Below are 17140 nucleotides of genomic sequence, written 5' to 3' on the forward strand. Positions count from 1 at the left end.
ACCAAGCAAGACTATAGTGAACAAAGTCTGACTGCAAAAGAGATTTTGTTTGCAATTTTTAATTAAGCAATCAGTGCAAACAATTTTTTTTCCTTCAAGGTTAAGAAGAAAGAAAATGACCACACTTAGGGACCTGGGAGAAAACCAGAAAATGCTTTCTCTTTTCAATCAAATTTCAAAGCAGTGTTGTTTCTAGAGGCAGTGCCCAGCCCTCAGTATTCCTCAGGATTGCTTGATTGTAAGTCTCGCAAATATGAATCAATTATGTTTGGAGGCACACCTTGCAGGAGGAGCCTGCAGAAGGACAGCCCACCTAGAGAAGACAAAATTTAAAAAGGGAAAGTTAAAAACATCTCTGTGAAAGACCACTGAGAGAAACTCCTGGACTTGCTGCCTACAAATGGGGTTAATTTTGCTCTTGTTGGCTACAAGGATTCACTCAGTCCCTAGTTGGAATCTTCTCTGGGTTCTAGTACATTTCGAATATAAAGTACTTGGCATCAAGTTTCTTGCAGGCCCATAGTAATTTATTTCTCTTACCATTGTTCAGTCATGGTTTAAAGGTTTGAGAGTGTATTTCTCTTTGAGGGGTTTTGGGAGTCCTACACATAAGATGTAAAGGTTCTGACTGAATGGCTGTGGGTCAGCAGGAGGGCCATTTCCTGATTCGTTAATGTTCTTTCTAATTAAGCACTGAAAATTCTGAGTCAAGCACATTGGAGAAGATAAATGTTTGCTTTAACTTTGGTCATTTATAAACTATGCAAAAAACTAGAACTAATACCTTCTGAGAGTGAGAGAAATGCCAACTAGTATTTCATACTTACCTTCTGAATTCCTGTTATATTTTTTAAAAATACCTCCAAGTATCATTCAAGAGAAAACCCATGAACCAGAAGTCTTACTGCCCTTTAATGAATGCTTCATTCCTTGCTAGAAATATTCATGACCAGACAAAAGCAGCATGCTGTTTGAACATTCTTAAAACTCCTTTAATGCAAATTTGAGAAACTCATTCTCCTTAATAAAATAAAATAAAAAACCAACCACGTCACATATTGGTAGAAACGATGCCACTTATATACATGTCCATTCCTTGATGCAAAGAATTCCGAATGCACGGGGTCATTCATTTCCATCTACACCGGGTGCTGGGACTCATGCTCTACCACAGGCAACAACTTGCTGCATGTCAAGAAGAAATGGCTGTGAAGGGTCAGTGTTAGATGTTAATTTCAAGATCCAGAAATACAAATTAAAACTAGGAAGTTAGCAGGTTCTATTTTCATTGGATTATGTAATGAAAATCATGCCATACTCCACAGGCTTGGTATGGCTTATGACATTCATAAGCTTCATATGCTAAAGCCATATGAAAGCTTACCTTAGGTGACAATATACACTCAAATATCCTTACTGTGCTACAACTAAGGAAGAGAGAGAGAAAGAAAAAGAGAGACGTTGTAAGCATTAAAAATGTGCTAACATCAGTGTTGAGTATATGTTGGAGGTGAAATTATAGTCACAATATTGATGAGGTGATTTCATTAATCCTTAGTTGGGTGAATGACAAAGGAAAAATAGGATCAAGAGGATCATTAATATATAAAAATTAATAATATGCATAACCACTTTGCTAGAATAAATGGCAAAGCTAATCTGAATGGTGAATATTTATGGTAAGAGCTTCCAAACAGTTAGCTTAAAAAAAATACCCTACAACATATATATATCGTGTTTTTCAACAAAAGAAAAACACAGGCAATATTTTAAAATGTTAGTGTTCATATATATATGTTGAAACTCCAAAAGGCAAAATTATCAGGTATCTTACTTTATGCTATTCTCTTTGGGACCGATTTATGTAACTATGTGTAACTGTCAAGTCTTAATTCCAGCTACAGGATGGCTGTGCTCTGACCGACAACACTCCAAAGGGAGCACTCTGATATTTTATTTTTCATCAGTGCTGCTTTACCTCCAAATTCTGAAAGCAAATGCTGTAAATGCAGGCAGAGCTCTACATTAAGAGTTTAATTCAGGTTGTTTCTTAGCCCCAAGGAACTCTTACTTACAGATGAGAGTGGGTCATATACAGACGATGGGACTTTTTATATGTAATAATTTTGCATAGGACTCTAAACTTTTCCTTCCTTTTTTGTTCATAAACATATGAAAATATTTGGATACCATAAAGATATCAAACTGAACAGATGAATAGGTTGGATATTCGACCAGTAAATTTGCAATGGGAAAAATCTTACATAGGGGAGTTTTAAAACGTTATGCCTGCGTTTGTAGCCTCCTTCAAAAATGCATGAAGCATGCTCTCTGCATCTTAGCAGGTTTAACGTGCTCAGTTTCTGAATTCCATCATGAATATAAATTCCCTCTGCTGTAAACAATCTTCAAGAACAAACATATCTTCATACATTTGAAAAATGAAATCATTAAGTAAATGTCATTGTTTCCAAAGGGTTTTTTGATATTCATACATAAAAATGAAGGTTTCCGACTTTGTTTATGGTGACAGCTGGTCTGGTACTTAGTGTCCTGACAAAAGATATTGGTTCCACATTAATTAATATTCTTGGATAATTTGCCTTCCTAGTTCATGGCATAAACGTTGTATGCCATGAGCTTCTAAGAAATACAGTGAAAAGCAAACCAGGAAATCAAGCTTTACATGCAAAGTGCGTTTTCATGTAAGAGGAATGGAACGGAAAATGGAAATCTCCAGTGAGATATGAACTTTTTGAACCTGTTGCTGCCCCTCCAGGGAAAGTGGCTGTCCAGGGGTATTTACTCCTTGATATATCACTGCAGAATTAGAATATTTGTACCGTATTTATTTGTTCTCAGTTGACATTCTTACCTTTTAATACATAGCTTAACTCATTTAAGTATCCCCTTACCAGATAATAATCCAACGATAAACAGTCTCAGCTTTGCTTTTAGGACCAAAAGATTTTATCAAGAGAGAAATCACAGTTCATACCTTATTGTGATTTTTTAAACAAAAGAATACATTGTTCTCATTATTAAATTCAGTCATTACTCAATTTACTATTAAATTACTCAGAGAAGCATAACATTTGTATGCATAATATACTTGTTTGTATAGAAGGCTCCAAATACTGAGCCACTTATGAAACTGTCATTTTGTGCCCTCAGCATTTCATTATTTTCAAACCATGACTATACAACAATTTTTTTAGTTTTGCTTTTTGGATGATGTTAGAAATTCATCAATAATACCTTGAAAGAATAAAGCTAGAACTTTAGAAACCAGATGACTTATAAATGTGGCCTAAAGGCTTAAGGCTAAGAAAATAGCAACTAAGTGCAGCAGTTAAATCTGTAAGGACTTTCTCAATAACAAGCTGTGGAATTTTTTATGAATCGCATAGGCCCTGTGTTTATGACATAGAAATATTCTTATCACTCAATTTTGACTTATTGTAGACCTGAGGACTGACAGAAACCAGAAGAGAAAAGTTATCAAAGCATGCCATTTTTCAAGAAATTTCTTATACTCTATACTAAACTTAGGAAGAAAAGATTATTTTGAAAATACTTTGGATATTTATCATGACTATAAAATGCATATTTACAAAGCCATCTTTTTAACTTTTAGATTCTAGTTGTTTTGTTATAGACAAGGAAAATAAAACACTTTGGTCATCGGAGGATAGAAATAAAATATAGAATGAGAAAAAATACAATATGATCATGGTCTCATATCTTGTGTTCCAAAGTGGCTTTTGGTTATTAAAAACTTCAGGATAAAATATTGTCAGTGAATAAAAATGCGATTAAGATGACAATGCTGAGATTTTTCTTCTGTATAAATCCTTATGTGATTTATAGTTGTTTTATTTTTGGCTTGCATTAGTTGTGACATTTCTTAAACAGAATAAAAGCCTATAAATGAAAATTATTTAGTAATGTTATAATATAGTTATGTTGTATCCTACCTGTATGTAAATCGCTAAAATAACAAGACTGTACGTATATGTGTGTGTATATCTGTGTGTGTTTGTGTGTAGTTTCACAGATTACTACAAGCATGTGGGACTTCCTTAACTGCAGTTTCAATAGATAAGGTCTTATACTAGGCTTCCATTTACAGACAGACTATGTCACCAAGGCAATACTGATTTTCTTCATTCATCCTCACCATGCTGTCCACCTACATGTCACTGAAATCAATATTCTTTTAATTAACAAGAATTCTAAAAAAAACAACAAAACAAGTCAAGTGTCTTACAAAGCAGCATAAATGCAGAGGTAGAACTGTCCCTTCCCTACCGACTTGGCCTCGTCACCACATCTTGTTTGGATTTTGCATTAAGAGGCTCTCTAAGCCACAGCCTTTAACTGAAGCCTACAGATGAGGTCTTGGGTGGCATACCTTTCACCTCCAGCTTGCATTCGATCTCCACAGTCCCGAGGTCATTGACTGCTTTGCAGCAGTACGTGCCTCCATCATAGGGACTAGGCTTGCGTATCTCCAGGGTACAGACCCCTTGGTTGCTGAACATTCTGTACCTCGGGTCGTCCACAATAGCCACTTTGTTCTTCATCCATGTGATTTTGGGCTGAAGTTTGAATTGAAGAAAGTCAAGTCAAAATCTACATGTATGTAACATATTAGAGACCTTCAAACCCAGGGATGGATTTTCTTAAAAAAAAAAAAAAAAAAAAAGCATGCACTATTAGAAAGAAAAGGGCATCTGAGAAGTGTAGGTAGTTACTTGGCTCCTGTTGGTCTCAAATTAAATTGTTTCATTAGCAAGTGAGCAAATGGGCAGCTCTAAAGAAAAAGGTGGAATTGGTTCAGAGGACAGCTCAAGGACAATCTTCCCAGATGGATTAAGTTGCATTCCAAGTTAGTCTACATGGGCACAGAGTATTCAGTTACAAGACAAATGAGTTCTGTGCCTCTCTAATGTCTTGCAATTGTGTTTGTAGATAGGCTAATCTGATTGTGAAAATCATTGCATCCTGTGCACACCAAATCACATCGTGCACCTTGACTATACCTGTTCTTTATGCATCAATTTTTTGTTTCCAGATTTTAAAACTTGATCTACAGGTTTGTGATGCAAGTTCAAATAGAGAGTGTTTATTGCTGGGTATTTTCCAGAGAATTCTCAAAAGGTGTCCTGATCTTCAGACTGTCTCTGCTTTTCCAAGAGTCTCTAGTTCTTCCTCAGTTGCCTGGGCCCCCTCACCACTTCACCTCCCCTCTGACATCCATACACCCCATCTAGTGGTAGAAGATCAGTGCCAAACGAATTGCACAAGAGCAGCAGCAGCCTCGTCACCCACGACAGCGCTTTTATGCTTTTGGGCTCTTGATTTGTAGTCACTGACCTCCCCACTGACCTTTCTACCTACTTCTTGGCTCTGTAGACTACCAACCCTTGGCAGGCTCTCACCCGTTCTCTGCGTTTATTACTTTGTCTCCCTCAGATCCCAGAGCTGTCTCCTTTGCCCAGTCCTCTTCTGCTCTTCTACCTCTCACACTGGATCATTCCCTGAGGCTCACATCTGGGCCCTTGGCTTTTTACTTCCCTCCTTCCTCAAGCCTATTCCTCATGGAACTTGAGCTCTAAAGTGTGGCGGGTATGGGGTACCTCCATGAGACAGCAGCCTGAGCCATCCATCTGAGCTCGGAGTTTGCAGTTCCTTATTGCCCCTGTCCTATCTGTTTGCACCTTGATTCAGCACCTCCTTCCTATACTCCTCCCAGCTTCCCCCTTTCACTTTGCCCATTCTGCCCAGGATATATGCCACTGTTACAGGGTTTTCAAAATCTGAGAGTACTTTCCCTCAGTGCCACCCAGGGATATAGCCCACCGTGGACAACATTTATGAACTGTCAGTTTTAAATACCAACAATGTGAAACTTGAAATCCTTTCTAAGTGACCTCAACTGGCTGTGGTTGGCCCATTTTAGCAGAACACATTTTATATTCCACCCTGAATTATCTGTGTGACTGTTATGTGTGTTACAGAACTCCTGACAAATCAACAGCACCTAATTTTTCCAGGCAAAACAATTTCCATTTGTTTCCCTCTTGCTTCTTTAGCAGATATCCATTAGATAATAAAGACATACCACGTCTGTTATTACTACATTTAAATTTTATAAGGATCCAGAAATCCTATCCTTCACTCCTCCCACTCTAGAAAGACACAACTAGGAGTTGGAAAGCCTGCTTGTCTTTTTCACTTGCTGAGATAATGTGGCAAATATGAAAGAAAGGCTTTGGAGTCAGTCTTCAATTTAAGAAGTTCAGTAGCAAAGCATAATACCTTAGGGTTTCCTCGGACGCTGCAGTTCAGGGTGGCATTGTAACCAGCAATGGCGTAGGTATTAACCAAAGGCTGAGTAAACATGGGTGCCTCTGTGAAATCAAAGTCTTCATATACTGGGTTTTTGTAGATTTTACCTTAAAAATGAGTATTAAAAGATTTTTTAAAAAAATAGAAGTTGACTTGAGAATGTATTGTTATTGGCATTCTTTAATCTTGAGTAAAACTTCCTTCAACTCAGAAAAGCATGAGCAAATGCCACATGGCTTTATTCTGATGGGGACACAGGTATAGCAAGACACAGCTGAGGAAGCCAAGGTAGTTTTGAGACCCTAAGCCTCGTACTGAACGGATGTAGTTTTCTTTCTGAGTTTCTTGATCAAAAATGTGTTCTAATGTAAAAATTACAATGAAGGACTTGAGAGTGATTGAATGAAAAGGTAAAATTCAGCTCACCCTTTCTTTAGAGCAAGTCTCATGTAAAACTGCATTGAAGGTGTCAAAAAAAAAAAAAACCAACCAGAAAGCCAAGAAATGAGCAATTTTTCCTATCTGTGTAACATTCACCATGTATAGACCCAGTGACCAGAAACTGAAATGAATCTGTAAAATCTGTAATAGTATCATAATTTCACTAGAAAAAAAATTACCTGTAGAATTGAAATTTTACTTGAATATTGTTACCATAATTTCCCAGCATTTGTTCGCTGTATGTCCTTTCTTTGTATCTCCTCTTTCTTTTCCAGTGAGTCAATCAAGGTTTCCAAGTATCTCCCAACTCACCATCCTTGGCAATCACAGCACTTTCCTTAGTCATTGTTGCATCCTCACTGAGGCCACACATGTTTTCAGCAAAGACCCGGAAGTAATACTCGTTCCCTATGACCAGCTCTGTAATGGTGGCATTGGTTCTGTGGTAATGCTCAATGACAGTGAACCATTCCTGTAGGGGAAAAAGAAGTATAGTTTGATGAAAGTTATCCATTGATTGGAATAAAAAAGAATGTGTCATTAATGAAAAACCAGTATCGATTTTTATATTGAGAGCAATGACAATATGCATTTAATACTACATAACTTATCTACAGTCATTTGCAATTTAGTATTCATTTGCACGTTAGGTTCACATTACCTACTACTTCCCATCTTCATGTTTTTTCATAACTGCATAATGTCTGTCACCTACTTATCATCCCTATGGATCTATCAGTCTTTTGTGGGGTAAAATATAATTATGGAAATCAACTGATACTTCATTGTTAAGAGTAATAGATGAAGCTAAATCACTAAAGAAAAATGAATAGCATCCAATAATTTCAGCTAGTTTATTAATTTTGTTTATTTTAGCTATCACCTCCTCCCTGCCTCTTTCTTCTATTTCCATCATTTTGGAAATTTTCATGACCTTCATCTGGATGTTCTTTCCTCAGAATCCTTGTTAAATTAACACACACACACACACACACACACACACACTCACTCACTCACACACACAATTTATTTTACTTGTTTGCTCTTCCCACTGCAGTATATTCACCATTAACACAAAGCCTGCCTTCTCTTCCCACATCACAGAGCCTAAGACAGTACCAGGCACCTAGTAGATTTAGTACACAAAGTAAATATTGAATACTTAATGGATTAGTGAATGAAGAAGTTAAGACACTTTTAAAATTTTTGTTCTCCGCATACCAAGAAATATATTTTCAAAGGTTTGTCTTGCTGTCAGTTGAAGACCACACTATTTGACATATGCTTTATACTATTAATAGAGAAAACATATTTGCTAACAAAAAAAACCATATTTTTCTAAAGAAAAAAAATGTTCTTGTAATTTTCAAGGCTGTTATCTATAAATTTTGGATAGTTTAATGTGGCAGCCTTTTTGGGGTTAATGGCAAATTTGGAATTAATGGCATCTGAGCAGTGGAATTCGGCCTCTCAGCTTTGGCTATTTTCCAAAGTCCAGTTTCTCATAAACTGACCTTGGTGGTCCTACAGCAGACTGCTCTAACCCTGAGAAACTCTGCAACCATAGTAACCAGACAGCAGGCTCTGTCTCCTATGTTTTGACCAAGTAAAACTCCTACGTGAGAAACTGCTTGTACTTTTTTGCCTACTTAAGTGTTAACCTTACATCCATTAAATTGACACCTGGATCAGCATGTAGACTTGGTGTCCTTCTCTGTGTTGCCCTGTCAGTCTCTCTCCCAGCCCTTTCTTAGGTGGTATTCAGGTGTCACTGCTGGCTGGTGATAGACAGAGCCGAAACCCCGGGAACCTGAGATGGAGGAAGGACCAGCTGAGGCAAGTTATACGGACCCTACAGGAGCGTGCGCAAAGCAATTTCCTAAGGTAAAGTCGGGTGGCCATCAGGGGCAGGGAACTAGTAAGATGGGATCTATTAGATCCCTTAAATAGGTTTTTAAGACACAGAGAATTAGAATAAAACTCCTTAATCACTTTACCTTGTAAACTTTGCTTGGAAAAATTAAAGCAGCCAAACAGGCAAAAAAAGGTACTTCTAAGGTTATTTCAAATGCTCGCAAAGGAGCTCAAACAGATTTGTATAATTTGAGAGCAGAAAATAATTTAGGAGCTAGATAGTAAAGATGAAACGGTGTCAAAGAAAAAGCAGCCAAGTCTCATAATTCAGACTGGCCTCCTGTGCCTTCCCCTCCACCCCTATAGTTGCGGGTGGCACAGGATCACTGCAGGAAGATATAACTGTTCTCTGAGAGAAAATTCAGTTAAAAAGAGAATAGGTTCAATTATTAAATATTTATAATAATAATAATAGTAATAAATAATAATAATTTTAGTATAACACAAAAGGAGTATTCACTCAGAGTGGACTTCCTTTTGTGCAACAGTTGGCTTTTGAGAATGTTAATTCAGCCTGTAAAACAGCTATCAGGCCCTATCGAACTAAAGCAAACTTAACTGGTTATATTATACTTTGTGCTGATATTGGGTCGCTCTGGACTATCATTTTTAAAATTACAGCTAAATCCAGTAAAAAGAGTTTTATTTGTCTGTTTAAATATATGGTCGTCTTAAACGGTTAATAGATCAAAAGTAATTAAATATATTTTAAAGTTATATTCAAACTGTTGTTTGGAATATATATATATATATATATATATGCATGTATGTTTATAAGGTCTGTAAACACATGTTTAAAAGGCAACCATATGATATAATTCGGTCATCTTTGCTATATGATATGGGTTAAAAAATTATTATAAAACCTCTTAGTTAACATAAATTTTGTTTCCTTTTAGACTGAAAGACAAGTCTCATTTTAAATTGGTGTTGGTTTTAAAAAATTGGATTGTTTGCACTGGTAAATTTTGAAGTTTGGTTTTAACTTTTAAATTTATTAACATGCTTTATGATTTCACTCCTAAAGAGGATGCTTTGTTTTAATATTACAAAAACAGGTTTTAAAAAATATTTAAATATTTAAAAAGCAGGTACCTCGGTTGTTTCTTGTCTTTGTCTTTGTGTTTTTTCTTGTTTGTTTGTTTGTTTTTGTCTGCCGGCTGGCTGTGTGTTTTGGTTTCTGGTTTAGGTTTGCTCGTGAGGTCTGGGAAAGCTCGGAGAATTTCCAATTTGGTCGAGGGAATCTGGAGGACGCTCCAGTTCCCGGGGAGGGGGCCCATGAGGGAGTCCACTCCTTCTGGAATCTGTGGGACTTGTGTCTAGTAGGGGCCAGTCAAGTCCTGGTATTTGGGTATTCTTACTCCAAGGTGGCAATGTCGGATTTCTATGTTCCTTATGTATGTGTATGTGTGTATGTTTATCTGTAGACTTGGACTAACGATACTAATATTTTTGGACATGGGACAGTTTAAATCAGCACCTCTGAGTCTGGTCTTGGACCATCAGAGTTAAATTCTATAAAACATTTTAAAATTCATCAGGTATTTTAAAATAATAACCATTGGGCAGTCTAACAAAGAACTTTAAACAGTTTCTCAACCCTTTGGGGAGGTCAAAAGACCTTGATATTTATTTTATTAATTTTGCAAAGTAAAATCAAGCCATGCTGTTTGAGCTAATTATAAAGAAACAAACAAACAAACAAACTGCAGTTATTACAATGTATCATGTAAAAAAAACTATAAAATATGTTGCTCTTCATTTAAAGAGGCTGGAGATTCTTCTGCAAAATGTTTGCTTATGCCCTTTTAAAGAAAAAAAAAAAAAAAAAAAAAAAAAAAAGGACTGCAGCTCCATATTAGCCCAGGATTATACAGGGTTATATTCAGATTTGTTAATCATTATAGGGCATATAGTTCCCTCTAACTCACCATGGAACACGCCCATATTTATAATTAAAAAAAATCTAACAAATTTAGATTATTACAAGATTTTTACAAATGAGACTATAATAATTATGAAAACATTACAACCAGTACTCCCATCACCTAGTGGGATTTCTCAAAACACTTAAAAGATTATTTTAGATTTAAAAGACTGTTTTTTTTCCCATTCCTTTGCATCCTGAGGATTGCCATAGATTTGCTTTTAGTCTCCCTTCTATTATTTTAAGAAACCTATGAAACGTTATCATTGGAGTATGCTGCTACAGGGCATGGCAAATAGTTCTACTTTATGTCAACAATTTGTAGTTAATGCCATTAATCCAATATTAAAAAATGGCTGTCTATTTATAGCATTCATTAAATGGATAATATTTTATTAGCCTTTCCTATAGCTCAAGATGTTATGGCTTGCTATACAGATCTAAGATTTTGTCCCAAGCAGGATTAAAAATTGCTCCAAAAAAGGTACAAACTAGAGATCCACATAGTTATTTAGGTTTTAATTTATTTCCTCTGGCTATTAAACATCAAAAAGTACAAATTAAAAAAAAATTAAAGACTCTTAATGATTTTTAAAAATTATTGGGAGATATAAATTGGCTTCAGCCATATCTAAAATTAACCACTGGACGACTTATGCCATTATTTAACGTTCTTAAAGGGGATTTAGCTCCTACCTCCTCCCAAAAGAAATTGACTCCAGAGGCTCAAGATACATTATTAATAATAATAAAGGTTTTAAAAAAAATCAATTTGTAACACATTGGGATCCAGATAGTCCTCTCCTATTACTTGTATTTCAAACACAGTCAACTCCTACTGGATTGTGATGGAAATTTAATCCTCTATTGTGGATCCACTTGTCAGCTAGTCCCAATAATTTTGCCTTATTATGAGGCTATTGCCCAAGTCATCGTGTTGGGATGCACCCAGGCAAGGGCTTACTTTGGAATTGAGCCTTCTAAGATTATTATACCATATAGAAAGCTTAAATTAATTGGCTTTATGCCAATTCAGATAAATGGTTACTTTCTTTGGCTACAACTAGATCATTACCCTTCCAATAAGATTATTCAGTTTTTTTACTTTACATAGTGTTGTTTTTCCTATCATAGTTAAAAATAAAACTTTAAAATGCTTGTTCTATTTTTTCTGATGGTAATGCTAAAGAAAAAGCTGGCTATACTTTTTGTTAATAGACAAAAAGTTATTTTTCAAGTTCCAGGGTTATCTGCTCAACTTGCAAAATTGATGGCTATCCATGCAGTTTTACAACATTTTTCTGAGCCTTTTAATTTGTTTACTGATAGTGCTTATATTGCTCAAGCTATTCCTAAGCTAAAATAGCAAGCCAGATTCTTTCTACCACTTGGGCTAGTCAAATGTTTGCTCAGATTCAAAGACTTATTCAGGCTCGTCATAATCCTTTTTCTATTATTCATGTTAGAGCCCATTCTGGCCATCCTGGACCTCTTGCTTTAGGTAACCAGACTATTGATAAAGCCTTAATAACCTTAGCTCAAGAAACACCTATACAAAAAGCTCAATTGGCTCATAAATTACATCATCTTAATAGTCACTCCTTATGTTTAACTTATGGCCTTACCAAAAAACAGGCCAAAAAAAAATTGTTAAAAAATTATAACAATTGTGATGTTTTCTGTCTAGTACCTCATCTTGGGGTTAACCCCCAAGAGCTGACCCCAGGTCAGCTATAGCAAATGGATGTGACTCATTTTATAAAATTTAAAAAAATTAAAATTTATTCATGTAACAATTAATACCTGTACAGGATTTATTTTTGCTACCTTGCATTCTAGAGAAGCTGCATGCCATATTATAGATCATTGTTTGGCTGTATATGCTGTTCTTGGCATGCCACACCAAATTAAGACTGATAATGGAATAGCTTATACCAACAAGCCCTTTCAATTTTTTTGTAAAAAATTAAATATTAAGCATGTAACAGGTATCCCCTATAATCCTATGGGCCAAGGCATGGATAAACATGCCCATGCCACCATTAAGGTATATTTACAAAAGACAAAAAAGGGGGAATTATGTCCTCCTTGTTCATCCAGAGCTCAATTTAAATTTTTTAACTTTGGACAAACATGGCAAATCTGCAGCTAAACATTTTTGGCACCCTAAAACCTCCATGGTTAAATGGAGGGGCCCCTTGAATAATACATGTCATGGACCCGACCCCATTTTAATTTGGGGACAAGGATATGTTTGTGGTTTTTTTGCAGATTAAAGATGCTGCTTGATGGCTGCCAGAGAGACTGGTGCAACAAGTGGATTACTTCAAGGAACAAGATCATTCTCCAAGTGATGATATTGCTGATCCTGCTGCAGCTGATTCATCCAGTGAAGGCTAAATTACACTTTTAGGCCTTAGTACCCAATCCCCCTCTTGTTCTCCCTGTACATGTTAACACACCTTTGTTTGGCTGGTCTGGTACTATTCATCTTTGTCATTGCCAGATGTGTCCACTTAGCTCAACAGTGCCAAGCTAGATTTAATGCCATTGAAACGGCAGCATGCTGTGACTCCCTTGCCCCAGGTAGGGGCTTGGCTTGCCCAGCTCAAATGTCAGCTTTAACCTCTCCTTTCCTGTGTGATGGGCCGGTTAGTCAATGACGGGTTCTGGGTGATTGGATATTTATCAACCTAAGACATGGAAATCCTCCTATAAGCAGGATTCTCCCATGATGGGTAAGATATTTATCGGGAAGCACCCCCATCTAAGACAGGCACGGTCTCTTTGTTTTAATTGGAAAGGGAGGAATTGTGGCAGCCTTTTGGGAGTTAATGGCAAATTTGGAGTTAATGGCATCTGAGCAGTGGAATTCGGCCTCTCAGCTTTGGCTATTTTCCAAAGTCCAGTTTCTCATAAACTGACCTTGGTGGTCCTACAGCAGACTGCTCTAACCCTGAGAAACTCTGCAACCATAGTAACCAGACAGCAGGCTCTGTGTAACCTTGAGTGAGCTCTCCTATGTTTTGACCAAGTAAAACTCCTACGTGAGAAACTGCTTGTACTTTTTTGCCTACTTAAGTGTTAACCTTACATCCATTAAATTGACACCTGGATCAGCATGTAGACTTGGTGTCCTTCTCTGTGTTGCCCTGTCAGTCTCTCTCCCAGCCCTTTCTTAGGTGGTATTCAGGTGTCACTGCTGGACAGTGACAGTTTAATGCCAGAAAAGCATAGTTACACATTCATTTATTCCCAAAACTTTTTTGTTGTTTTGTTTTTCTTGAGCCATGTTTTCTCTGTATAGTCATGTCTATCCTGGAACTCTCTCTGTAAACCGTGTCAGAGATCCACCTGCCTCCGTCTCCTGGGTGGTGGGATTAAAGATGTCCACCACCACCTGGTCATCATAACATTTTTTATATTGGCTTATTACAGTTTTATGTCTTTCATCTTGCCTTGACTGTGAGTGTCCCAAGAACAGGAATTACATTTCTTTCATACTTCCTTTCTTTATATTCAGCTGATACAATGTTGCTTAACACATAGCAGGACTGACAAAAAAGTGACTGTCTGAGCCCACATAAAAGAAATGCCATAAATGGGAGGCCATGGGCTTTGGCTGAAGACTGGGGTCTGCAACCTGAGGAGACGGGGTGGGATTTTCCCCTTGAAGAAGCACTGGTAGAAAAAACTCCCCGGGGCTGTTACTGCTGAAATGCAAGAGAAACAGAGGGGTGGGTCAGAGGTCACTAGGCAGATCTCAGTCACATGGAAAATCCTGGCCCAACTGGAGTTGACTGGACAGCTTAAGAATAAAATGCTGTAAAAGTATGATGGGCCAAAGGAATACGCAGATGGCAGAGGGCCTCTACGGAGACTACTATGCCTGTGGGTTCTCTGTCAACATCAGAATCAAAGCTCAAGAAGATCCCTCATTGCAAAAGAAGTCTGAGCTGTTCAAGTCCTTCTTGAAAGGTTGCCCATCAGTCTAGATTTCAGTCTGTTCAGTTTTGATGAGAAGTGCCACTTGAAATGCCAAATCTTACTCTGTCATGCAGATATAGCACTTACTCATGGGGGGAAATCCAAGCTGAAAACAGTTTTTGGAAAGAAGTAGTTTAAAACATGATTGTCTCTTCCACCCTTCCCCTTCTATGAAGCCTCACAACCAGAGTTCTTGCTGAGATCGAAATGTGTGACACAGAAAGGCTACATACTATTCACTGTGATGTTTTATTATGAAAATGAAAAAATTCTATTTCAATGTGTATCCAAACGTTCATTCAGTCTCTTACAGGCAGGTAAGAGGGTATAGCATATGGATTCCATACAGTAGGAGGGTATAGCTTGTGACAGCGTATTCAGCATTTAGCACAGAAATACTGTTCATCAGCAAGTCATTGATCCTTCCTGAACCCCAACTTCCCATCTATAAACGATAGATTATAATTAGTCACTAATCCCACGGGGTTACATCCTGAACATTTCTCAGAACCTCAGCACATGATGTAACTTTCAGAATCTTTCTTTTCCAGCTGATAGACATCCATTTTTAAAAAAAAGTTTGGGTTTAATCTCATATTGTTTAATGTTTATTTCACAAGGAGAAAGCATTGCCTACTGAATATTTATTGAAAGAATGGATTCCATTTGCATTTCACCACCTGCTTTAGACTATCTTAGCTTTATAATAACCAAATAAGGTAAGTATCTGTACCTTCATTTTATAGATGAGGAAACGGGGATCAAGGAGGTCAAAGAACTGGTCATTCATACATGGCTGATGTGGTAGCATTTGGTGTTTAATTCAACTCCAAAGACCCCACCCCACCTTTCTGGCCAAGCCACATTACTCTCCCACATTCCCTGCAGGCTCCATCAGAGAGCACTCACGACATGTCCATGACCTCTGATGGACGTGACTTTGCCCTGATGTTGACTCAGCAGCCAGACTTACCATGCTCTTCTTGTCGGCCTTCTGGATAGTATACCCTGTGATGGCAGCATTGCCATCGTCCTTTGGTGGTTTCCATGTCAGAGCAACATTCTCTCCCCACACATCTTCAATAGTCACCGATTGGGGTGGACCCGGGCGGTCTGTAGGATGGATTCATGCCATCACTGTCAGCTCATATTCCTTTCAGTCTATACCCTGCTACATGAGGATATCTTAAAATGTCCTTCCTGTTACGAATCCTGTTAGTGATTCGTGCCATTGGGTCTGCATGGAACCTATGCTTGCTTCATCCGAGTGGACCCCAGACAGGGACAAGGGGATAGAGTAGTCTTACACTCCTCTTAGCTTAGAAAACCCCTCAAGGTTTGGAGAGAGGGAAACAGTGCTTGGTGTAAGGAGTGTCAGGTTTCCCAGAGGAACTTTCCCTATAGTTAGAGAACCTTGAGTCCCAGAAAATTGACTGGAACAAACCAAACCAAAACAAAACAACAAATGATTGGAAACAAGACTTCTCTTAGCACTGATAATTAATTAGCTACTCCTTTCTTTCTTATTTTGTTTGTTTGGTTTTTGGTTTTTTTGAAACAGGGTTTCTCTGTGTAGCCTTGCTGTACTGGACTCACTTTGTAGACCAGGCTGGTCTCGACCTCACAGAGATCTGCTTGCCTCTGCCTCTCCGAGTGCTGGGATTACAGTCTTGCATCACCACGTCCAGCTTAATTAGCTACTTTTTAGTTTGGTTTTCTTTTTAGACATACATGACCTGAAACTCAGGCTCTTTCTGCCTTAGCCTTCTACATGCTGGAATTACAGGCACGCACCACTGTGCTGGGCCTTTAACTTTTCTTTGTTTACGTGTGTGAGTGTTTCTGTGTACATGGGTGTATTTACATATCAGGGGTGAGGAGGTCCATACACATGGAAGCCAGAGAAAGTTGTCAGGTGTTCTCTGTCTGTCTCCACCTCATGTCTTTGAGGTTGAATCTCTTCCTGAACCCGGAGCTGCTGTTTTTTTTTTTTTTTTTTTCAGCTAGAATGGCAGGTGCAAGTCACAGGAATCCTGATATCTTCTTCTAACTCAGTGCTGGGTTACGGGCACATGCAGGACCACCCTGACTTGCTATGTGGCTGTTGGGATCCAAACCCAAGACCTCCTGCTTGTGTGCTCTTGCCCTCTGAGCCATCTCTCCAGCCTCCTATATTTACTTACTGACACTGCGAAAATTATAGACTAGTTTAAACAAGAGGGGTCTATGTATAAGGATCCCCACTCTGTTTCCCTAACTCTGAACAACAATGAGAACCACCCTATTTAGGTTCTGACTAGCACAAAGGATTAACTTCTGTGTTTGGCTGCTTGTCTTATGTTGACATTTCTTTACATTAGGAAAAAGTCTTTAGTCTCCATGCAAACTTTACAACTTAGTCAACTGTATCTGAGGCAAGGAATATGTTAAACTGTCTAGAGGCGACTATGATTTTTTTTAAGGTCTATCTATCTATCTATCTATCTATCTATCTATCTATCTATCTATCTATCTATC

At 37.7% G+C, this 17140-nt stretch overlaps 1 protein-coding gene across 1 annotated transcript in view; it reads right to left on the minus strand.

Annotated features, from left to right (window-relative positions):
* Positions 1-212: 212 nt before the first annotated feature.
* The window catches only part of Mybpc1 (myosin binding protein C1), a 75826-nt gene continuing 58898 nt past the window's right edge, over positions 213-17140 (minus strand). The window contains exons 27-31 of the mRNA XM_055627790.1: positions 15597-15736; positions 7108-7267; positions 6325-6461; positions 4415-4601; positions 213-313 (exon numbers count right to left, since the gene is read on the minus strand). Of these exons, the coding sequence (XP_055483765.1) occupies positions 213-313; positions 4415-4601; positions 6325-6461; positions 7108-7267; positions 15597-15736 (725 nt within the window). The remainder of the gene's footprint in view (positions 314-4414; positions 4602-6324; positions 6462-7107; positions 7268-15596; positions 15737-17140) is intronic.

This window comes from Psammomys obesus, unplaced genomic scaffold, assembly GCF_907164565.1.
Source record: "Psammomys obesus unplaced genomic scaffold, mPsaObe1.curated_primary_1811, whole genome shotgun sequence".
Taxonomy (NCBI): domain Eukaryota; kingdom Metazoa; phylum Chordata; class Mammalia; order Rodentia; family Muridae; genus Psammomys; species Psammomys obesus.